Raw genomic sequence first — 24,884 nt, 5'->3', positions numbered from 1 at the left:
CTTATCTTTTCTTCCCCCCACCACTGTCAGGGTTCAGCTCGACTTCAGGAGGTGGCAGATCAAGCAGAAGGAGAGCAAAGGAAGATCTGCTGCTGGAAACAGATGGCAGCTGTCACAGTCATCCCTGCCTTTATTTAAGGGACAGTGCCCAAGCAATTCAGGGGAATAAGACTGAGAGTCGAAAGCTCATGATTCCGTTTGTATCCCGGAAAATTAATTTAAATTTCTCCAAGTCAATGGCTTCAGGCATGATGGGATAAAGATAGTAATTTTTGTCCACTTTGACAGAATTTTATGAAGGTCCCGCACTCAATGCTTGTCTCTATGATTTTCCTGCTACTAGTAACATTTTTAGAACAGAACGATTTAGGAACTGAGCTCCGTTGAAAGCGTATGTGATTTATTCAGACTCCTAGAGGAGAGGTGGTTTGTCTCCAACAAATGCATAAGAAAAAACCTGCAATACCCAAGCAGGACAGATGCCCAAATCCTGGTGAACTTGACTGACATTTAGTAGTTAACGTCCCCAGGTACTTTCCTAATTGTACAGATGGCAGAACCTGCCTCTTCCAGTCCCCTGATGCTGACCCCTTCCTGCCTGGGGGTTTGCCTGCCCCAGCCTCTTGCAGAAAGACTTAGGAAACATTTCTTCATGGAAAGGGTTGTTAAACACTGGAACGGGCTGCCCAGGGAAGTGGTGGAGCGACCATCCCTGGAGAGGTTTAGAAGACATCTACATGAGGGTCTTAGGGACATGGTTTAGTGTCAGAGCTAGGTTATGATTGGACTAGATGATCTTAAGGGTCTCTTCCAACCAAAATGATTCTATGATTCTATGACCTGTGTGCCTGTGTTTGCACCTGGCTGCATGAAAACCAGGTCTGGAGCAAGGTCAGTGAGGTCCTGTGCCCTGTGCAGAGCTCTGCTCCTGACAGGTTACCTCCTGGAGAGGTAGAGATGCCCCAACATGGGCTCAAGCCCTTCTCTAACACATCTCAAATGGCCAGAGATACCAGAGCAATTTTACTCTGAGCCTAGTGTTTTTTTCCTCACTCACCAGCTCTTAATGGAGATAGAGCCCATCTGAGACACCACCTATTTAATGCTTTCAAAACCAGTGTGGGCTGATATTTTCTGTCAATAGTTTGCTTTAGGCTTTCCTCTGTGCTTGGGTGCTCACATCAGCCCTCCCAATGCCTGCCACAATGATCACGCTCCCCGGACGCAGGGCACTCCTTCACAAAACAGTTTACTTGCATCGCTCAGCTTTTTGTCTCATACCACATTAGTCTGCATGTGAGAAACCCACATATATTACTCAAAGAGGTGAAAACATAACAGATTTATATTGCAAAAGGTAGCTCAGGGGTCCTAGACACTGAGTCCATGCTCAGCATGAAAATTAGCTTAACTTGGAATTATAGTAAGGTATCTTCCAGAGTGATTAACAAGGAAACTGCTTTCGTTCACCTACAGAAATATGTGTTGCACCTCCATTCCTGCTCTCTTATAATTTTCCTGCTCCTTTGATTTTTAAACTCTTCATTTCTTCTCCCTTGTCTTACATAATTCATTGCACAGGTGAATTATTGCAGACAACTGCCTTGTGATAACAGCAAACTGCAGAATTCATTTTTATTGCCCCTGCTACAAATTAGTACATTCCAAGTAAGCACTTTTCGCTTTAAACTTGCAAAGATTTCGGTGCCAGACTTCGGAATATATGGATTATCCTTTGCTATCTCCCTTGGTGTATATATCGTTGCTAACCATTACTGTGTCTGCAGCCAAAGGCAATATAAAAATGCTATTATCTTAAGCAAAGTGGAAAAAAGAGGCATTCAAACAAGTAAGAGATTGGGTAGATTGCCTACTACTGCATAACGAGTAGTATTAATACACCTTACTTGTGAACAGACCAATTCATTACAATAAAACAACTCAGGTGATAAAGTACACTATGAGCACAGATAGCAGTATCAAACATCAGAGACATACATCGTTACTACAGGACATATCTACTCCAGGGCTTAGTAATAATTAACAGATTAATCATTTACTTGAGATGTTTTATTCTTTCCATTTATGATTTGAAAGAATTTTCAGTCTTATATGTTTTCTCTTGAAAAGCCATATTAACAAAACATCTGTGTTTAAAACATCTCTCTGTTACTGGAAAATTTGTCCTATTGGAGCCTTATAACTGGGCCCAGGATCAAACAGCTTTTAAAAGCTGTTTTCAAGGAAGACAACATTCTGATTTATGTTGATGTTTTCCAGAGCGCAAGGACCAAGAAAAATGCTACCCTACACTCAGCAGTCTCTTGATTTGCAAACTATCAATTTTCATAGTTGATTGCAATTTTATTATATTTTTTATCCTCAGCAACTATTTTTCCTCTAGAAAGTGATAAATGGCTTTTCCTTCATACAGTTGGACTATGCTGTACACATTTCCCAAGCAATATCCATACATAGGAGAGAATATAACTTTCCTAATGTTCTTGGCTTCTCCTGATCAAAGATACCAGCACAAAAGATGAATTTTTCATTCTTAAACTTTGTGCTGTCTTTCAGCACATCCTTTTCTTCCAAAGACTTTAAGGGCCAGGCATGTAAATACACTGAAGATGTGAGGCAGCGGTTTGCAGCATCCATCTGGTGGTCTTCACGATTTCTGCTTGTCCAAAGGAGCATCTGGATCTGCCCGTATTATTTGTGATATCCTGACCCAGCTGATACAAGTATGTGCCCATATTCCAGCAGGATTTGACTGCACTGAAGTCAATTTACTTTCCATGGGCAAGAAAAGGAACAACCATGACAATATACTGGAATAAAAGCAAGGCTTTCTATGGAGAGAAACTTTTGATAAATTTGATTAGTCTGGAATAGATCCAAGCCAAACTCCAAATCCCAGAAACTTTTGTCAAAATCAGTCTCAAATCTTTTTATTTAAGCTTTTATTTCCTAATTTTCTATATCACCTAATCAAGGAGCTGTTACAAGCCAGTTTTATGTTCTGAAGAGACAAACGAGAAAGCAAGATAAAGATAATATAATATGTTGGATAAAAGCATATGAAGAGTATGCATATAACCAGGATCAGGTTCTTTTAAGGAGAGAAAGGCAACAAAAGGAAAATATTTTGTAAGCTGATCTGATGGGCCTCAGTGGAACAATAAGCCAGGGTCCAGGTGGTACATAAAGGATCAAAGGACACTGGAGCTTTGAAAACACTGAATTAACTGAGTTGCAGTCTTAAAGCTGGGACCTGTCTGTACGGACACAGTGACCTTGGGAAGGGTTGGGATAAACCTTTTTACTTCCAGTTGGTTCTTTCTTCTCTACTCTTTCCCAACTTGGAGTTTTCTCTATTAAAAAGAAAAAAAAAAAAAAATCCTGATTGTTTTCATAGAATAAAAACCCCTGTGTTTTTGATGTTCGAAGTGTATCAGTCCCTCCCTGGAGGAGACAGGCGAGCAGATACACGTTAGTTCTGGGCTGACTTGGTTCTGTCACATTTACTGTTTTAGTCCAACAGAGAAAAGCAACAAAACCCCTCCCATGTTGAAGATGGAGTTTTTAGTTTGATACTGACAGACAGAGACAATCCCCCGCGCTGAACAGAGCCCGTCAACTACACTTAGAATCCCGGCATCTTCACTCAGTTCAGCTTGGCTCAGCTTCTTCTCTCTACTCCCGTCAAGAGAAATTCCTCAATTTGTCGTTTAAGTTAGTAAAAACCATGAAGGATTTCCTGAGCAGGGCTCTGCCTGGGGAACCCCACCAGGCATCTGAAGGGAAGAACGTTGTCCTGTCATGGGGGCTGTTACCCCAACATCCTTTGCTGGAGGAAGCCACCACACAGGCAGAAAAGGAGAGAATTTAGTGATGTGGGCAGCCAGTCAGCCACATCAAGAACTGCAAAACCTGGATTTACAAAGCCTAATGGCTCACATGGGAATATCAGATGCTGTAAGACAAAGATTCCTAGACCCTGCAGTGTTTTCTAGCAAGTCTGCGTTAATAACAGAATGCATGGCATCTTTTTCAGTGTTTAGTCACTATATAGCAACATTAAAAACTCAACACGGACTGGGATTTTTTGTATAACAGTGTTCTTGTATTAATAAGAAAAACCGCATGCAGCTGTGGTCTGAAACTTCCATTCAAAAAGAAAATGGGATCTTTCAACAATAAGTTAAATCTAAGTGGCAGGCATGAGCACAAAACAAATCAACCTCTCCCCACACTCCATCTAGCTTTCCCCTCATTCTGGTTTCAGTTTCAAAGCCTTTGGGCCTTATATTCTCAGTGATGATAAAGTCTACATTGTTGTCTGCCAACTAAACTCCATTCAGGCCTCATAATATATCACATAATATACACGGGATTAAGTTGTTAGCTCGCTTTTCTTTCAACTGCCATTCATCAAACAAATAGCACTTTGAGGAAGGAAACCTATTTTCCCTGCTGCAGCATGCACAATCTAGTTATCCACATTGCTGAGACTTTACAGTTTACTGTCTCAAAAGATGACAAATTATTATGTAGAAATATTAAGCCAGTTTTCATTCAAATCAACTGGGTGTTTCATGCTCCCCTCTAGTTACTCGCTGTGGGTGGGGAGCAGTTACACACATCCAGAAGACCTGAGCTGCAGTCAAACCTAAACCCCACGTCCAACTCAGTGCTTCTTAAAGTGCATAAATATTCTTTTTTACTGTTTCTCTTCATGTCAGCCTCTCTCTGTTAACCTGTGTGTAGCTATCTGCTCTTACTCTCTCCTTTGTAGAGGTCTGCACATGTCTGAAGAAAGAACTAAATATTAATTTTCCTTATAATATATCTACTGTAATAAAGTTACTGAATTATCCTGTAAAACGAAATGTTTTCATACCAGAGTATGTCAAAATCTACCCACAGTGAGCAATAGGTTACCCTGTCTCCTATTCTGGGGATACTGCTAGTCATATTAGCACATGTAAATATGGGTTTAAAGTTGGATAAGGATTTTGCTGCTGGATACTCCACAGGCTGGTCCCTCAGTGAAATGCTGATTTAAGGTAATGTAATTTTAAACAAAATCCATATGGCTGAGTTTGAGGTCAGAAGAAAGACAGCAAATGCCTGAATATAAGTTCCACCAGGCACAAGTGTGGTCCAGGGGACAGAAGGGAATGAGGATGCTGGAGCGTGACCTGTGTGATTCTCTCACCTGTAAAATGGTTTGCCCTCATTTTGCAAACCAGTGGCCCATTATCTTTACCCAAAGTAAATAGCTCTCAGTGAACCAAGCTGACTACAACCAAGTTATAATCTGATCTATAGCTGTGTGTTAGATAGCTAGTTTTGGAAACACTGCACTGTATTTATTTAACTGTCCTGAGCTATTTCACGCAACAGAAATTACCTTCTGGAAGAAGAAATTATTGAAGTGACACTGCTGTTGACAAAAGTAGTCATTTGTCCAAGAGATGCTGTGAAACACTGCTCTTAACTCTATGGAAACATTACTGACAGCTTGTTTGACAGTCAGGATACCTGCTGAAGCCCAGGTAATTATACATGTCCCCCCCTTGGTACCTTTCTTTTTGATTGCCTGTGTGATAGCAAGAGCGAGCAAACTCCATGCTGCGTTTACTCTTGTACAAAGACAATTTGGTGCATGGCCTTTCACATCTTTGCGCAAATGAGATTAACATGCAACTTTGCTTACAGAAACGTTTTCACGGATTGTCATATATGCCATTTACTAACCATTCACCTGAAGGATGTGGGTCTGATACAGCTCTTCATAGCCGTAGGCATGACAGGTGTAATTGCCCATGTGAATAGTTGTTACCTTGGTGATGTAGAGGGAATCATCTTCTCCAAAATCCTGTATGTAACAAAAGACAGGAAAAATGCCTTATTATTTAGTAATAATATTTTAAACACCACACAAAGCGAGACTACCTCTTCAGCAGTTTTGATAGCATCACAGCTTGGAAACACAGCTTGAATTTTGAACAGTAAGTTTTAAAGTTCATAAATCAACGTGTAGGGAGAAAATGAGCGGCAATTTAAGAGTAAAGCAAACTAACTCATCTGAGAACATGAACTTTTGTGCTGGTTGCTAACAAGGTGCTCTTTGTACATGAAAATATGGCAATTTCCAGCTGTTTAATTTATGGGGGAATTTAATATCAACCTGTTAACTTCAGATGCATAAAATGCTAACTTTTGGGTGGGTTAAGGTTTCCTTTATCTCTGCTGGTTCTTAGAAAATGCACTGTAACCTTGAGACTTGATGAGAAAGAATGGAAACTGTTTGTCGCTTATCTCAGACAATATCCTAGGCAGGAGACAAGGAAAAAGACAAAAAGCATTCTCTCAAAGAAACTTTTGATTTGTAACTGCTAGAGAAGCATCTTTCTTTATCCCCTTCATCTTCCCAGATCTGCTCTTGCATTACTTCATTTTCTGATTATAGATGGGGAGAATATGAGTCAGTAGAGAGGTTTTGGCACTTGAATATGTTGTACAAGTGCCCTGCTTAGGAATATTATTTCAAATTGTAGTTAAGAGAACCACAGTAATGATGGGTATATGAAGGAGCTTCTCTTGTTACTCCATTAACGTTCAGACTTCTGCAGCTCCAGAATGTTTGTAGTTCTATGCAAACCCAGAAGGATACATTTAAAAAACAGTTCATGAGCTTGAACAATTTTTCTTTAATTAGCTCCATGAGCGAAAACAGGCTAAACTAAACTCTTTGAAGAATTTCATGGCAAAAATATGGTAAAATTCAAGTTAGAATCTCCTGATGCAGACCTCCAATGCCAGTTGGCACCCTTAAAGAAAAGTACAATACAAAGTATCCCATCTCTCGCAGAATGGGGCCGATCTGGCACTACTTCTCCTTGCTTTGGCGTCAAAACCATCTCAGATATTCCTGCCACGTGGGGTGTCAGGCAGATTTAGCATTCACACTATGGGATACACTGGTAAACCTACCCAATACGTTATTACAAATATCTACTAAAAAATTCCCATTTCAAGCATTTGCCTGTTTTTTGGTCAGCTAGATCTTTCCTGACAGAAAACACAGAGACATGAGTAAGTGCAAATAGAAAAGATATCAACCCTGTTCAAATGATATCTGCATGAAATAGAGAAAATGCTTGCAGTGGAGAGGACTCAATAACAGTTTCTAAAGTTAATCCCAAAGCAACTCAAATTGAATTTAGATCAATAAAAGCAGGGTGGCTACTTTTATGGAATGATTTATAAGGAGTTGTGGAAAAACAGGACAATAAAATCTTCACTGTTTTAAGTACGTTGCTTCCTTTAAGATATCTCAGAAAAATATTATGAATGCTTGGTTTGTGCTTTGTAATTGTCTTTTTATGGACGATCTGTTTTTTTCCAATGCATACAAATGTATTAATATAAGTAAAGACCCTTGCAAAAACAAACTGATGCAAGATTATATCATTATCCTCTTCCTCTCCAAATGCATTTTTCTTGTAGAGTAGAAGTTTATATTTGTAAAAGCATGGTTTATAACTTTTAAAAACTATTTTCTGACTTCTAGCATTTAAAGGTTATCAAAGATGACTTAGGTTAACACTATATCATTTACATCAGGCACAGAACAAAATTATCTGCCCTGCACTAGAACTTGCACACACGCAATAAATTCACATAAGAATACAACGTTATTAAGAATGACCAGTATTAGATGTGGGAAGGAAGAAGTGTTTATGAAATTTAGGTTCAGAACTGAACATTTGCTGCTACAAAAAGAATACTGAATTTTCTAACAAATTAATGACTCTTTCTCTGTGCTTATTTATTGCAGCTCACAGTTTCTCCTCATGTTTCCCTGTGGATATAATTAGTACATTAGGATTTCACTGTTACATTTTTATATATGCATGCATTCTTATGCACAAGCACTTTCTGCATATATTTTATAAAGGTATATTTGGAAGCGCTGTAAAAACTCGAGCCCTGGAGCATTAGGAAATGATGAGTCTTTGATTCCTTAATACCCTCTAACTCTACATCTTACCCTCATCCCCATGGGATGCTGTCCCAGGCCGTGGGGGCAGCTCTGGTATAATATTTGGCTATTTACCACAGCCCTCCCCACCACCCTGCCTTGGGTAGCTCTTAGGAGCTGCTCCAGGGCATCCCTTGCCAGTCTGTGAATGGGTGTAAGTTCTAACAACACTGACCCTGTGCTCAGTTGCTCTCTTGGCTTGCTGGGAAGCATCTTCACAGGGTGTAACCCCACAGTGCCACATGCAGTTTTATCAAGCTGAGAAGGGAGTGCAAGTCAATAAGGACTTCTTGTCTTTCAAAACCATGTATTAGGCAAGTAGGAGCTCTTTCAACAAAAGTTCTCAGAAACTGTTTAGCACAAAACATTTTTAGGGACTCAGGTTCTGAGCTCCATCCCTCCATCTCTGGTCTAGTGGAAGGTGTCTCTGCCCATGGCAGGGGGGTTGGAACTAGATGATCTCTAATGTCTCTTCCAACCCAAACCAATCTATGATTCTATGATCCAAATATGCACATATGAGCTTGCTGGGAGAACTGGCAGGGGAGAGGATGGGGCGGGCAGAGGGAACAGGCAGAATTCACGCTGGAAAAAGGCAGAGGAAACATTTTTTGTGTGCTTTGACTTTTCTCTGATGGCTTTTGCTTGCAAAGCCAGGTTTCCATGTGACCACAAACCTGAAAGCAGTTAGAGGGAGCCATAAACATCTATAAAAATTATTTAACGTAATTCTTCTGTCCTGAAAACCACCCAACCCTTAGAGCAGAGAACCCCAGGGCTGTCCAGGAGTCACAGCAAGTGCTGCACCCCCACCCCAGGACTGGCCTGCTCTTTCCCCCAGCAATGCCCAAGAGTGAACTGAAATAGCATTTTTAGTTATCAACCCATGAAAAAAGGGCAGGAAACCAGGAGAAAGGCAAAAAAAAAGAACTTGTGGGACATGGCTTTCTTCCTTTACCATTGAGGAATTTTCTTGTGAAGAGGAAGAAACAGGAGTGATGAAAATATATGAACAAGAGGCAGAAGCTATTTTAACCCCCACAAACTGATGAGCCTTGCACCTTGCCAGATAAGGATAAGGTGTTCATCACCTCTATTTTATGAATTTCATTATAAAATAACGTTACATGTTCTGGTAAAAAAAAAAAATAAAAAAATCAGCAAGGTGTGCTTATAATTGATAAGGTCGACTACCGGCAGATGATAAATTGAATTCTCTTGCAGTTTGTCTCATGTTTTCTCTCTCTTTCTGGAATAAAAAGTTCTCTGCCCTTCATGAGCTTCTTTTATGTCTTCCAGTTACCCTTCAAATAAAGGACTGATTAAGTGACCTCAGAATATGTTTTAACTTTCCAAGATTATAAAAAGGCACAACCTTGCATTTTAAATTGATAACAGCTCAGTAACCTAAAAATAAATTAAAAAAAAAAACTTGCTACTGAACACAGTCAATTTGAAAAAATAACAAAGCAAATCCTAGAAAATGGGTATGTACTTTTTTTTGTATTGTATTTCCTTTCCATCACTACTGATTACCCAAGGCATTGGTCTCTCCAAACAGATGATTTTTCATATTTATTTATCCCATTCCTCCCTTCTAATGCATTCCCTGGTCATGCAATCTGCCACGGCTCAGAGACAACGTGCTTAGAAATGTGTAAAACATTGCATATTGCTTATAAATCTCATTCACATTCTGTCTCAAGTGAAATCCAATATGTGATTGTAATTCCACAAATCTCCTGCTCTGACACCCAGGACCAGGCGGTGGAGATGGAGCCCACATTAACCTGGGGGTGCCGAGCCACGGCTGGGGCCAGTGCTAGAGGATGCGGGGACACCACCCGCCCACCATTTTTGCCCATTTCAGACGCTTTTTCATAGAATCATAGAATCATTTTGGCTGGAAAAAACATTTAAGATCACTAAATCTAACCATTAACCCAACACTGTCAAGTCCACCACTAAACCATGTCCTAAAGAGACCTCATCTACATGTCTTCTAAACCCCTCCAGGGAAGGCAACTCCACCACTGCCCTGGGCAGCCTGTTCCAATGCTTCACAACTCTTCCCAGGAAGAAATATTTCCTAATATCCAATCTAAATCTTCCCTTGAGGCCATTTCCTCTCGTCCTGTCACTTGTTTCTTGGGAGAAGAGACCAACCCCCTCCACACTCCAAGCTCCTTTCAGGCAGTTCACAGATCAGAAGGTCTCCCCTCAGCTCCTGTTCTCCAGCTGAACCCCCAGGTCCCTCAGCCGCTCCCATCACACTTGTGCTCCATGAAGCTTTCTAACACGTCCTAGGGTTGTTCTGACACAGAATAGAAACATATTTAAAGCACCTAAAATTCTGGCAAGGTTTCTTCTTTTTCCAGGAAGTTTGAAGAGGAATTAGATTCAGGCTTATTATTTTTTAGGGTAACTTTCAGCTATTTGAGAAACAAACAAACAAACAAACAAACAAACTTGCCTTATAGCTATAAATAGGAAGAAGGAAGAGAAAAACAAGTCCACGTGGCACAAAACTAGAAAATCCTCCCATCTCTGCAGCTATTGGCAAAGGCTGGCACAGGTGCCAATGGGGCACATGCTCCCCAGCAGGCAGTCACTGCCTGGCCCACGCGATTTTAAACCTATGCAGTGATTTTAGATCACCCCAATTAGTACTGAATGCTCCTAATACACTTTGGGAATGAGTCCCAAAGACAGTTGATACCCTCTCACCACACTGACTTAAGCGTGTCCAGAAATGTTTGTAGGTGATTATTGTTCTCCAAATGGTTTCTTCTCTTGGGAGAATCCCACCAGTTGCTGGGATTTCTTGCTAAATAATAATAATAATAATAATAAAAACAACAATAATGTGCTTCACTTTTAAACTCTTCCCTTTCGGCCCTTTCCGCCAAGCCCAAGGAGGCTGGGAATCTCCCCCATGTGTCTTCAGTCCCTACCAACAAAACCTGGGGCTAACTGGTGTCACTGGTTTTCCACTAGACAAAGAGAAAAGCCACCACAACTCCATAGTAACCAGCACAGCAGTGAAAATATATCAACTAGCTTATGTTAAAAAACTTGCCTGATCCTGAGAGTCCTAGAAATCTCTGATAATGTTTACCGGATTTTAAAACAAAATGTACCCAAGAGTTTAATGAGATTATTATTATGCAAAATCTACAACAATGGCTATCACTTTGAAAATTATTTCTTCTCACTAATCAAATGTCTCTGACCTTTTTTACAATAGATTCATGAGTGATTCATATAAAAATAATAAAAACTAAATTAGTCATGGGCTCTTAAATCACTTTCTTTGGTGCTTTTAATAATTCATTTCCAGAGACAAGCTGAGAACCTATGCTTCATTAATATTATTTGTTCTTGGTTTTACACATGCTATCACTTTAGTAATTTACATGGAGAAAAATTCAGCCTTAAGCAAATGCCAGAAAACTACGGCAAACACAGCCTGATGGGGTATTAATTTATCTTTTCTTGCTTTTCTGCTCAAAGAATTTAGCACAACATAAGACTTCGCTGATGAGCTAAAAGAGTTTTTTACTTGAACATATGGAAATGAACCTTTCAGATAGTTGTGCAACTATAACATAGATAAAAATGGATGACTTCTATATCCCGAAAACCTCACAGACACAATACCACAAGGAAAATCAATGGTAGCCATCCTGCTGGAGCTGTTGAAAGTGAGGAATCAGCATACCAGAGACCTAGTGAAATGTTTCTATTAACTGGATCCAGTAGATATTTCAGAAAAATGCAATGACCATGACTGAATAGGTAAGTACCAATCTTGGGAGGAAATTATATTCATAAACTACAACTTTCTCCCTACAGTACAGAGGTACATAACTGGGATTCATGGATTTCAGTCTGTAATTCCATTATCAATTCCAACAGTCAGAGCAGGTATGGGAGAGTGCAACTGATTCCAGAGAGTTCTAATCTCTTTCTCAATGTTTTTCTAACACCTGTTTTTGAGCATGCTTGACTAACTAACCTTAATACCACACAGGAGACTGACTCACTCCTTTCTTCCTACTCATTTTTAGAAGATTCATGCTGTATTCATAGATCTGCTTTCTGTTATGACACCCAAGCCAAAAGCATGCAATTTGTCCATAGGAGAGTTGCATCTAACATCTCAAGCTTCTCAAAATTTGCTGTGTCCCAGGTGCAAAATCCAGCACTTGCCCTTGTTAAACTTCATGCGGTCTCCATGAAGGTATTTCTGCATTTGCAATAATCACCTACGAACTTTGGCCTGTGACCCAAATCCAAGCGATTCCGCTGAAAGGCACAAGTGAATACAAGTTCTATGATCTTCATCATAGCAAAGTGAGAGATTCCATATGTATTCTGAAAATACTGTAAATATTAATTTTCCACTTATCCTCTATTTTAGAGCCTGCAAAGACCTAAGATACTAGAAGCACTGTGCAATTTCTTAAACTTTGATTTGAAAGAGAAAAAACTTGGCTTTAAACATGCAACTTCCTGTCATTTCCTCCCATCGCTGTATTACTGCAGCATGTGGGATGACACAGGGTTTGATAATTTTAATGGCCCAATTTCTATTAGCAAGGTATTAAGTGGGGTTAGTCACACATGATCTTTTTATTATTTAACAGTGGAACTATGCTAAAAACATCAACAGGAATGTATTGCCTGTTTTAATGAGAAATCTAACCCAAACTACTTGCACTTGAAAGGCTGGCCATTTGCTTCGGGTTTCTAATATTATACATGGAAAATTGACATTTACATGAATATACATGAAACGTGTATCAAGGCAAGCAGACACAGGACTTGTAAGAGCCATGAGATATACATGAAGGTGAATCTTCCCAGGTGCACAGACAGATGTGGAATGTGCCCAACCAACGATTCAGAAAGTGGTCTGTGCCCCCCAGAGTCGCTTCTGCCACTTCCCCGCACTCTTTGCACCGTGGACCTGGCAGAGGTTTGGTGAGCAGAGATGGAGCCAGGCTTGGATTCTGCTCGGGTAAGGCAAAGAGATTTGTATGGAGAGGGGGAAAACCTTTTTGGAGAAGAGAATCCCTCCTTTTCCCCCAGGCAGGGACTTGCACCTTCGAGCTCAGCCCATGGTGCCTCTGGGGTGCTGGGTGATGACAGGAACCCCAGCAGCAAACCCCAGACTTTCTTCCCATGGCCTCAACAAAGGCAAGAATGGATGCAGGTGAGAGCAGACTTCTCTCCAAAAGAACTTCCTTCCTCTGACAGGAGGCATTGGCAGAGGAGACGCACAGGAAACGTGTGAGCCCTTGCAGAACATGCTGCTGCGCTCCCATCAGCAGCTGTTCAGCTGCTTCCCAAACTGGGGACTTGGTCCTCGTGATGAACAGCTTCTCCCCCGAACCTGGACTTGTCTCATCACAGCTTCAAACCATCTGCCCTTCAGCTGTGTGACATCCCAACACTGGAACAAAGAACTGAACGTGCATGAAACTGGTGCGGGGCTTTTTTGTACAGAACATTCAAGACTTGAGAGTGCGGCATGTGTATTTGGTACTGTACACTTCTCCATGTACTTTGTGCAAGGCGAGGTGACTGATACACACAAGTGACAGTAGTAAACAACTGATATGCTTCATTTTCTTAACTCACGGGAGCATGCTTGTTAAGGGCAGTTATTGATTTTTCATCAAACAAGGAAAAAGACAAGCGATCAAGTAGCTGCAAAGCACTCTCACTCCCCTTCTGCATCAGCAGAAATTAAGAAACCTGTATATCAATGATCTGTAATGGAAAGCTTATTTTTGAACTAATGATCTAATGCAGATTCAAGTTAAAGTGTATGGATTAATATGAAATTAAAAATGAAAGATACTAATAAATTTATGTTACAGCTACCTGCATTACACTTGGTAATTCACCAAATTCTTATCTACCTGTATTCTGTAACATTTGTTTGCCTATGGTAATATTATCTTCTCTGTTGTTTGTGTATGCTTTCACCATCCTTATGGAGCATAAAACTTTGTTTATAAATTTTGTTTATAAATGTATCTATGTTTCTCTGGAGATAATGTCAAACCATGTGAAAAAATATCCTATAAATACTGAATAAATACATTTGACTCCATGAGGAGTTTATTATATTTTCAAACTGTGGAATGCTTTTATAATCACATGTTTGGGAAGACATACTGCTTGTCTAGGGGACTACTGTATATTATTTTGAAAGATGACAGATTTTGACCACTTCACTATTTGCAGTCAGAAATCAAGTTATAGCTATCACAGTCTTATTAGTTTCAGCTACACTATAGTTATTTTCTGCATGAGAAAAGCTGATGTGTCTTTCTTAAAGCAAAGCTGCAAAGGGACTTCTGATAGATAATATGGATGATCTATGGATAATATTTTTTTATGCTAAAAGCAATCTTAACTGTTTGCAAGAAAGATGGTTTAATTACATGTACCATTAAGATGGCTCTTTTGCAATTGCTATGTGACAACTCATTAACAAAGTTCTTCACAGACAGGACAAAAAAATTATTACTACGTTGCTTATGAAAGCTTTTGATTAAAAGAGCAATGAAAAGTTATTGATATTTAGTTGCCAATCAAACTATCACATCAAAATTATTTAAGTAATGCACTTAAACAACCAGGCTTTATAGTAATCTTCAACCTTTCAGTTCTGCATAAATTTAGGATTACCTAGGTTCTTGTTAACCATCTTTGTCACTTCTAGTATTAATCTGGAACATAGTCAACATTCTCATGTCACATTTGTCACGAAATTTGGAGAGAATAAAGCCACAAAGGACTTTTCAGCAGTGCCTCTCCTGTGCTGCTCTCACACCTACTTGTAAGGATTCTGTTTTTTCCAGAATTTGGCTTCTGTTTTCATCTGATTTCCTGAATTAGCATGTGGAAGAGAAAGAGTTTAATTGAAATATAGTACAAGGATTTTTCCAAGAACACGAATATCCTGTAGGTTTGTATGTGATTATCACTGCGGCAGGAGCAGGGAGGGTTTTCTTGAAGTTAAAAAGGTACAATTAATCTCCTGTTGCACTTCCAATTAGCCAAATTGCTAACCTTATTGTGAAAAGCAGAAATGCAATTGAGTTTCTGCTCGAGGCGTACTAAAAGAAAACTGAAGTAATTTAATTAACCGACTTCAAGTATACTAAGAAGCACACTGCCTTTACTTTCCTGCTGTCAAAGCCTTTACATAGATTATTGTTTAATGTGAGTTTTGATACCTACGAGAGGCTGAAGCTTTGAACCATCTGTGGCACCACTGAGCGTGTGTGGCTCCACACATCTGCACATTGCAACCCTCAAAGGGCTTGTTGGTGCTACTTCCATCCTACACACAAGTATCGACCCCAAACACAAGCATGTTCACGATGCAGATGAATGTGGCTCATGTTCCACAAGTATAGGTCTTTTAAAACTTGCAATTAATCTAAATAAAAAGACTGGATTTACCAGCTGAAGGACCATCTCTTCATCCCTGCTAAGAACAAGTGCTTCAGACACGGAGGTGTCCGTCCTCGATAGCCAGAGAGGGGACACACCTGCGCTCAAGAGTCCTACAAATTGTCCAAAGCAGGAGAGGGAAAATAAAAGATGGTGATTCCCAACTTGTGTCACCTCAATAACCAGACCAGAATACAGATGGCAATGATATACACAGAGCATCAAAAACTTTACAGTTTAATTAAAGATGAAAAAGGTATGGAGGTGTTTATTGGATAAAAAGAAGTTGATGTACGCTAGTAGCAGGTGTTATATGACAGGGTGAGAGAGGTTGTAAACTGACATGTGAAGCATTAAAATTGAGGCATAAATCCTCTTTTTCCTCCTTGTAAGAATTTCAGAGTGCTCCTTTGACATGGTTTATCAGTGATATACTAGTTCAAACAGATCAAAAAGTGGGTTTTTTTTCTGCTGTATTGTATGGGACTGTCTTAGGGGATGTTGAATCATTCAGGAATCAGTTTATGTTTCTCTTGCTTAATGTTTCTTTCTCTTAATGTTTAATAATCAAGGAGAAAGAAAATCACTTATAAATAAACCACACTGGGTCTAGTGCTAAATTGGAGAAGAACTGGCATTTCAGCCTGAAAATTTACTCTACAAAATTCTATTTAAAATAGTATGAGCTGCAAGTGAAATCACAGAGCCATGTGTTATCTGTCCTTCAAGGACGTCTTTGTACTCCAATTCCTGGACTATCACTTCGTGCCCAGCTCATGCATGAACTTCTAATCTTTTAACATCAATGTGATCATAACTAGAATTTCATAAAGGTAAGATAAATGCCTGGAATTTTCATTATTTTTGGATGTCTATAAGAAATCTATTTGGATTTACCAGCTCAGTTATAATTACTGAGTTTGTGCACACAGTAATCACCTATATGTAGTGCACATGGATTTCCTGCTAAGGTAGAGTCAACAAATAATGTAACAAGTTGCAGCGTGTATTTCTGTCCTATGTGCTGTAATTTTCATGTATTAATGCAGAAGAGTAAACCAAAGATTTTTCACATTTCAATAACCCTGGACAAATAACAACTTAGGGAGCTACAGTATTGACTGTAACAACCCTGAACTGAGTGGTTACCAAATTAACAAGAGCTGAACAAAAACATACATCAACTCTTGCTGTAGTGTAATTAAAATAAAACCTGATTTACTGTGTACTGTAATGCAAACAGAAATGAAATACAGACCATATTTTTGTACACTACTTTCCACTCTCTCTGTAATTAAATGTTATTAAATAAATTAGTAAGTTTATACCATCATTCAGGTATTGTCTTTACTACAAACTATGACTCAGACATCAGACCAGCACTGCAAATTAAAAGAGATTCATCTTCCTTCGAGGTTATTGCCACACCCTGCTGAATAATCCCATATTTTAAACTGCTTATCTGAAACAGTAGCCAAGGAATGAGATGAGAATTGTCTGAAGACAAGTGACACAGGAGGAACAAAGATAAAAATGTATTATTTGATTTAGCAAGAGGAGAGATTTCACTGCCAACTCTAAATGCATTCCTTTATGCTCTCAATGAACCTGTTTCTCTGTACCAGGAAAGAAACCCCTGAGTTGTTCATGGTCTGCAGAGCTGTTTTCCTCTGTGTTTCCAGGGCTGTGATCCATGGACACAAGTTGCCCCAAGGTGAATGAGAAACAAGGGATGAAGTACCAGTGCTAATTAAGTGCTGGGTTATTACACTACTGAGTTTTAATTTCATAATAATATATCCCAAGTACCCCTGTTCTCAGCTGCATATATGTTGTTCCACATTTATTCCTGAGACATATTCACGCAAAAACAAAATATCACACCAGCTTCCAGTTTTCCATAATCAGATAAAACTTGTTCTCTTAAAAATATAATCTGTTAAATGAAGTCACATTCAATGTCCTAAAAAGAAAATGATGAGTAATTCAGGACTTACATTGATATCCTCCAAGTCGAGGAAGTTGAGGATGATGCCGTTGCGCTTCCAGATGATGGGGGGCCGCAGGGCCCCGCGGATGCTGCACGTCAGGACGGTGCTCAGGCCAACGGTGATGGTGGTAATGCTGATCTTCTGGTCCTCTGGCAGGCTCAGCCGAACCACCTCTGCAAAAGGCAACAACAAGCCAGGAATAATACCAAATCCTACAAAAGGAAGCTGTTCCCCTTCTCTACCCTCTGCCTTCCTTCTTCCTAATTCCAGGACGACCTTTGAAGGAGGTTGGCAAGAAGGTGGATTATCTATGCTATAAAAAACCCTTAAACAATAAAGCCAAGTAAGAAACAGAGAAACTGAATCTGCCCCAATCAAAATCTCTGCATAATTTTCCCGAGGTATCCAGTGGTAGTTGTGGCATGAGGACACTAAGATGGGTCCTCTGGCAAGTCCGGCTGCAATAGTTGCGTCTACAACAGGACAAGCAAAGGTTCTCCTGCTTGAGACTGTCTGGGTTTGTTTCTCTAGAGGATTCCTGCCAAGGTCCTTCAAAAAGGCACAAGAATGAGTCAGGTTCTATCCTTGCATAAGCAGAATTAAGATACGACTGATGTCACCGCAATATAAACAAACCTAGTTTTGAATTTCCCAAATACTGGAAGTCAGCAAGCACAAAAACTCCTTTGCCAAATGCAGACATATATGCCATCTGAGATACAGATATTCTACTAATCCAGGAGTGAGAAGCCCTCTCATATTTTATTTAAATTAAAAAAAACCCAGTTATTTTGATTTATATGTACCACACAAAAGAAACACCCAAGGGAGCAGGCGTTACTGAAAACCACACCAACATCTCTCTGAAACCACACCATGTCACATCATCTCCTCTGGCTTGCCAGATATGTCTGCATATTTTGCCATGTGTGGCCATACAGACAGGTAAGACATTTGATATCAGAATTACTGCAGGTGCAGATTTGTCATTATTAAGCATTTCCGCAGCAGTGAACCAGCAACAGGGCACTCAGGCCACGTCCTCAAAGCTGTTGCATTCTCATAATTTACATGATTTTTTTTTTCCTCGCTCTCATTCACAAGCTCTGCAATAAGAAAGCCTTGAAACTATATTGCATACAAATGCTGAAAACTGTTTTTTCAAGGTAACAGCCCCTTGAGACGAAGAGGGAATGTTCACAGCACTTTGGTGTAATGCCAAAGCCAATGCTTCAGCCAGCTCAGGAACTTGGACTGGGGAATGGACCAGCCTCTCCTGGCCATAAGGTGCCTCCTTTCTCATCTCGCACTGGCATCAACTGCAGTAAAACAGGGATCAAAGAGAGCGATGCTGCCTCACCCAAGGCCATGTGCTTTGGGAAAACCCACTTCAAGCAGTGCTGACACTATAAAGTGACATTTGGGGTCACGCTGCTCCCTCTCATCAGCTGGCAAAAATACTCTTCATCCTGATTGTTTGCTTCTCACCTCTGCTGTTACAACCTGCATGAGATCTGTGTATCACTTAGAGTATCGACACTGGTAAGAGCCAAATGCTATGTGTACTTTCTTCCAGCCCTCTGAAGAAGTGCTGACTTTCAGTGAATCCAAACACTCATTTTTATCGTGTCAATTCACAGCTTAAGATGTGATTTTGCCTTAAAAGTTAACAGCTTTGGTGGGAAAATCTTGCACTCATTTATGGGGCTTGCACTATGGAAATACATGGAATAAAAATAAAAAAAACCCCACAGTATGTGCTTTGCAAGCACCATTTTCCACCTCTTCACACCCTCTAATGGAAAAATTGCTTTAACATCTCTGGAGTAGTAAATCTGTTAAATCTGTTCACTAAAATATTCAGCCCATTTCAGTAGCCTTGGGAAGCCTGGAAGGATTTGTTTCAGCAACTGATTGCAAATCGTGCAAAACCTGCTTTTGCAGCAGCACCCAAACGTCTCTGCATCCTTTCTCTTCCTGCTTCTTCCAACTAAGCGAGAAGTTAATTCCATGTGCCACAAATTGCGTTCACCGCTGGAGATCTGGGGCTGACTTAGGGCTGCAAAGATCAATACAGCGCTGCATGTTGTGTCTGCCAGCAGTTAGCTGTTCTCCACTTAACATTCCTACAGCTCTTTTAGAAAGAGTACAGCTGTTTTAAACAAATGGTAACTGCAGTTTTGATATATGGGAGATCAAAAATTGGAAGGTGTGGCCAACTTACTGCTATTATTTAGTGCTTAGGCATGAAATGAGTACAGTGTCTGACACAGTCGGACCACCAGTTTCTACACCTGAAACCTTCAAGTCCAAATGGAGAAACGGAGGAGAATGGAAGGAGAATATCACCCCTGCAAGGTCAACAAGCAGGTTAGCAGCAACGCCAGAAATACATCATTAAATCACATTGCCCTCCATACCGACTGGAGGAGGCCAGAGACGCGGACATGCAGGACCATGACCTGCAGCCACAGAAGTGGGGATGTCCCACCCCACCACCCTCATCCAGCAGCCTGAAACATGTAAACAGCCCACAGGGGCTAATGATGGAGTTATTTTCTGCATAAAATAAAGCTCTTTTTATGAATAAAATATTTGGAGTGCACTTGACAGGATAAAGAACTGATAATTACAGTAATTTGTAGCATGGAGTAGGGCTAATAAGGACATCTTTTCTTGAGTAGAAATAAAATAGAGGGTCATTCATTTATGAGTGAATTGGTTTTTCCTCTTACTGCTGTTTTCCTTAATTCCCTCTGCTGTTTCTCACTGTCTTGAGTTCCCTGGCTCATGCTGGGCTCCCATCAGCTTCCTCTTCAGCAATGGTTTTTGAGTGTTTTCTCACATTAGAATCAATCAATCATAGAATATCAGGCTGGAAGGCACCTCAAGGATCACCTGGTCCAACCTTTTATTTAAGGTTCCCAGCCCATCTTCCAAATGACAGCTAAAGAGGCTTTGGTTTTACATTTTTGAAGCACAGTAATGAAAAATACATTAACTTTTAATTAAAAAGACACCTTGCATAGCTGCCGTTCTTGCATGAACCATATCAGGCCAAGAGGTGACTTTTTATATTAAAGCATGCAATTAGTACAGACCACTTTAACAATACAAACACACTCCTTTTCGAATATTTATATGGAATATGTTTGAGGGCACGTTATTACCCATACATTTGAGGGCATCCTATTAACATCTAATAGCTTTTCTACTAATACAAGACTATTTTTCGTGGTGTTAGTCATTACTTTATTGTTATCAACAGAAAAGATTTCCTTACACAACCAGGTGTACTGGGGAAGAAACAGAGATTCTCTAAAGAGGATGTGAGGGCTGGGCTTCTTAAAAATCTTTTAAAAAACTCAGAATCTTGGACTTAAATTGTAAAGCTTAGACACACTGATGCTAGTTGGATTATGCATACAAATTATTCAAGACACCATAACGATTTTGTGTACTGCCTCTAGGTTAAATATTGAACACCGTCCTTTTTATTCTTAGAAACCTTTAGGAGATAAAAGGATTTTTACCACGCTTATAAAACCGAACAGAAGAAATGGGTAATATTCAAAGTGCGCTGACTTGCAGAACACAGGCTGGAATGGAATTTGGTCCTAAAATCAGGCAATTTTATCTTCATTTGAAAATTCTGTAGGATGATGCATACAAAACAGTTTTCTACATTCAACAGATTCACCTAGTATTAGTCCTAGCTGACCATATTTATCAAGTCATAACAAACCTGGTACTCTACTCTGGGACTTCAGTTGAAGCAAGTCCTCAGCCCACGTCAGTTGGAAACAAAAAGAGATTCCTGCCAACTACTCTGGTATCAGAGAGAGATGCCATTGTCAGAGAATGGGACGCTATGATTTTTGACTCAACTTTTAATAGCTCAAGACAGCGATAAAGCCTTGGTAATAATCACCTTTTAAGAAGGAATGGGTATAACCATGTGTATCCGAGGTCCTGCAATAATCTTTCATCAGGTGTTGAGCCAAAATCATGGTCAGTAAAAGGCAGCAGGGACACTGCAAACTCTTTGGTGATGGCAGCAGCTCAGCTCCTGAAACTTGTGCAGCTCCAGGGATTCGGGCAGTGCCACCTTTTGACCTGTCCCCCCAACTAGGAGGGCACAGGATCCCACCGTGCGTGCCAGGAGGGGAAGGATGGCTCTGCCTTGCCTCTCACACCTTCATTATGTTATGTTTGTTGTATTATATGTTATATTATGTTACATTATGTTATATTGTATGACATTATATATGATATCATCTTCAGTCCGAGAGAGGCTGCAAAGCACTGTGGTCCTTTGATGACCCAGCTGTAGCCAGTCTGAGGTTCTCATGTTCTGATGTTAAATTCCTTGTAATACCAGGTCTCACGGCTACATGTGAGAACGTGAAGTCTTACTAATTCCTTTTCTTGTTAGAAATGTCAAGATATTACCGAACATTTTCCTTGGTCCTCCCTCTGCTCCAATTTCACTGCTTAAGGTGCTAAGCTGGAGCTGCACCGCACTTTTGCAAGCTGTGAATACTAATGCGAGCAGGTACTACTTTGTTGTGCGGTTTTATCATGGAAACCTTTTTCCCCGCTGTCATTTGCAGCCCGCCAAAGGCAATCATAATTTCACAATGAAGACATGTATAATTGAGGTCATTACAGGGAGCAACCTGGAATGAGCATCTATGGAGAAAAACTCATTGATTTAGCACTGCATGGAGATAATTTACATAGTAAATGTCGGTTGCTCGCCTTTGCTCATGCTACACTACATTCAGAAACAGATACCACACTTTAAAAAGTGCTTAATATCATTAATTAGATCTTTTCCCCTAAATCTAAAGAAAATATACTTTTTAATACATTGTTGCCACCGTTAATTGCTGTTCATTAATTTGTTCACTGATATCTTGCCTTTCTAAAACACAATATGGAACAACTGACTTTATTGCTGAGATTCTATGTGGGGGACAAAGCAAGACTTTCTAATCCCTTAACTTGCTCAGTGGGGAGAAAATGAACCAAAATGCAGCCTTGTTTGAAGCAATGGGAGGATGACTTTCAAAGAAGGTCTCAAGCACAGATTCATGTCCCCAAATTAATGCTCCTGAGCAAAGAGACGTTTTGTTTGTGAACTGAGGCATGAGTAAGGCAGCCCTAAAGACATTGTGTTTCTCCGGCAAGGGTTCAAGTCAGGATTGATTTAATGGGATGCAAACTTCCGCCTTCCCTCAATCCCCAGCTGTGTTTATACACTTCATTGCATTGGTAAAATCTGTTTATTGCCTTGTGGCCCAATATTGCAGCATGAAGGTCAATGCTGATCCTAGTGTTTGTTTCAGTAGATAAAAGTCTCCTCTCTATAAACACATTCTCAAGTGAGGAACCAAGTCAAGAAAATAAAAACAATTAATGGATAAGAGGAAAAAAACCCAATATATACATTTCATAATTATTTTTCCCCAATAATTTTGATGAGATTTTGCTTTGCATAGGAAGGGGAGAACAGTTTAGACCTTCTTAAATCTGAGTCAACTGCAGTTAATGGATTTTAAGTGACCATGATATATAAATGAGATGTATTTATAAACACACAATTGAACACGAGAGTTGGCCAGCCAAAGAGTGACTCTGGTGACACAGTTCAGGAGACCCTGGGATGAGATGTGGTAATCTAATTAGTCACTGCAGAGAGAGATTAAAAGAAATGAAGGGCAGTTCACAGTGGGTCTGAATCTGGAAAGCACTGTATAATATGCTTATATATTATGCATATTAGCATATGATTTAGTTTCTACCCTACTCTATAAACCAAATAAACGAATTAATAAAAACATTAAGACACAAATCACCCTGGGTTTGCCTGCCTTTGCAAACCTGTCCCACCAGCTGGTTTTAGGACTATCTGCAGAAGAAACGTTGCCATGCTACCACATTTTTCTGGTTATTGCGGTTCAGCAAGCCAGGCTTACCTAGACCTATCTGCTGTCTTCTCACCTGTCCAGAGTCAGGTGAAAGGACGATCCATCACCCAGCCCCAAAAGAAAACTCTATTTTCTGAACACCAGCTTAGAATTACAGGAGAGCCAGTCATGCTGCTAAAAACGTTTATGTTATTAATTAACAACATTAGAGCTGTTAATGAACATGATTCAAGTTGTTCACAACTAATTAACCCAGAGAATTCCTACAGCTCCCACATCAGTTCAGAGCAGGTGACTGGGATGAAGCTTCTGGCTTTATACCCTATGAAAAACATCCATCAAGAGCTGGCTCTGCTTCTGGCCACCTTAGGGAGACCCACCATGCCCCACTTGGCCTCCCTGGGACATCTGAGGAGTTTGTTTTCCCTCAAAAAAGAGGTACCACAATGCATCATTCCTTTAATGCTTATAAGCCTAATTAATGTGAATTAGAAAATGATTTATAAAGCTAAGTAGAAATGTTCATATCTCAGCTTTATTTTGTAACTGCAATAATTCAAGTTTTTAACGTAATTTATAAATCCTCAGGACCTTGGGTATGCTACTTCAGGAAGTATTTTATTGTAAATTCTCTACTAAATTAGTAATGCTGTTTTCCAAGTCATTAAAAGGCACAATCATGTTTCTAGCAGTATGAAAGAACTCAGTACCTCAAGCCCTCTTCTGTCATTACTCTTGAAGGCCACAGGCTATGACTCCCTGAGGTAGGTCCTGATCTTGCACTGAAAGCTAAAACCTGTCTTGTCATGGAATTCAGAATAAATGTGTGCAAATCACAGCGACATTCAGCTCTGGCATGGCGTTAAAGGACAAGACCCTGTCTCTCATCCCTGTCAAGCTGAACAACCTTATAGTCTCTGTGATCATGACTTTTAGATTAAATGTAAGAGAAAAGCACCTACTAAAACAATTAAAAATTACAATGCCTTTTACTGTTCTTCAGCAACTAAGACATTTTGTGTGTCCATAATACACTGTCACTGACATATAGTACAACATTTTGGGTTGGAATGGACCTTCGAAGATCGAGTCCAAACCCCTACCTCTAGACGAGATTGCTCAGAGTAGCTGGTTATTTAGATAACGAGAATACACACAATAAAACTAAGCTTAACTTGGCTTGGACACATTGCAGGTGGGGTGATTTCCTCCTATGGAAGGTTCATTTTTCACGCTGACTCTAGAGGAACTTCAGGTGAGGAACTCCAATAGAGCCACCTGCACTGGAAACGTCTACATCTGGAGAGGCCAACTGTTCAAACTGCTGTTTTAGATGTTTATTTAAATTATACGCAAATTACTTCAAAAAAACATACACGTTCAAGAAAAGAAGCCCAGCCTTCCCATATGAATCTACAGCAAGAACATTCA

The 24,884-nt window shown here is 39.9% G+C and overlaps 1 protein-coding gene across 4 annotated transcripts in view; it reads right to left on the bottom strand.

Annotated features, from left to right (window-relative positions):
* FSTL4 (follistatin like 4) overlaps positions 1 to 24,884 on the bottom strand; it is a 217,174-nt gene that overhangs the window by 22,784 nt on the left and 169,506 nt on the right. For all 4 annotated transcript variants that reach the window (XM_065030001.1, XM_065030002.1, XM_021289082.2 and 1 more), the window contains exons 7-8: positions 17,527 to 17,693; positions 5,764 to 5,884 (exon numbers count right to left, since the gene is read on the bottom strand). In XM_065030001.1, the coding sequence (XP_064886073.1) occupies positions 5,764 to 5,884; positions 17,527 to 17,693 (288 nt within the window). The remainder of the gene's footprint in view (positions 1 to 5,763; positions 5,885 to 17,526; positions 17,694 to 24,884) is intronic.

This window comes from Columba livia, chromosome 14 (assembly GCF_036013475.1).
Source record: "Columba livia isolate bColLiv1 breed racing homer chromosome 14, bColLiv1.pat.W.v2, whole genome shotgun sequence".
Classification (NCBI taxonomy): Eukaryota; Metazoa; Chordata; class Aves; order Columbiformes; family Columbidae; genus Columba; species Columba livia.
Note: the sequence above shows the minus strand (reverse complement) of the source record. Positions and strands in the feature narration are given on the sequence as shown.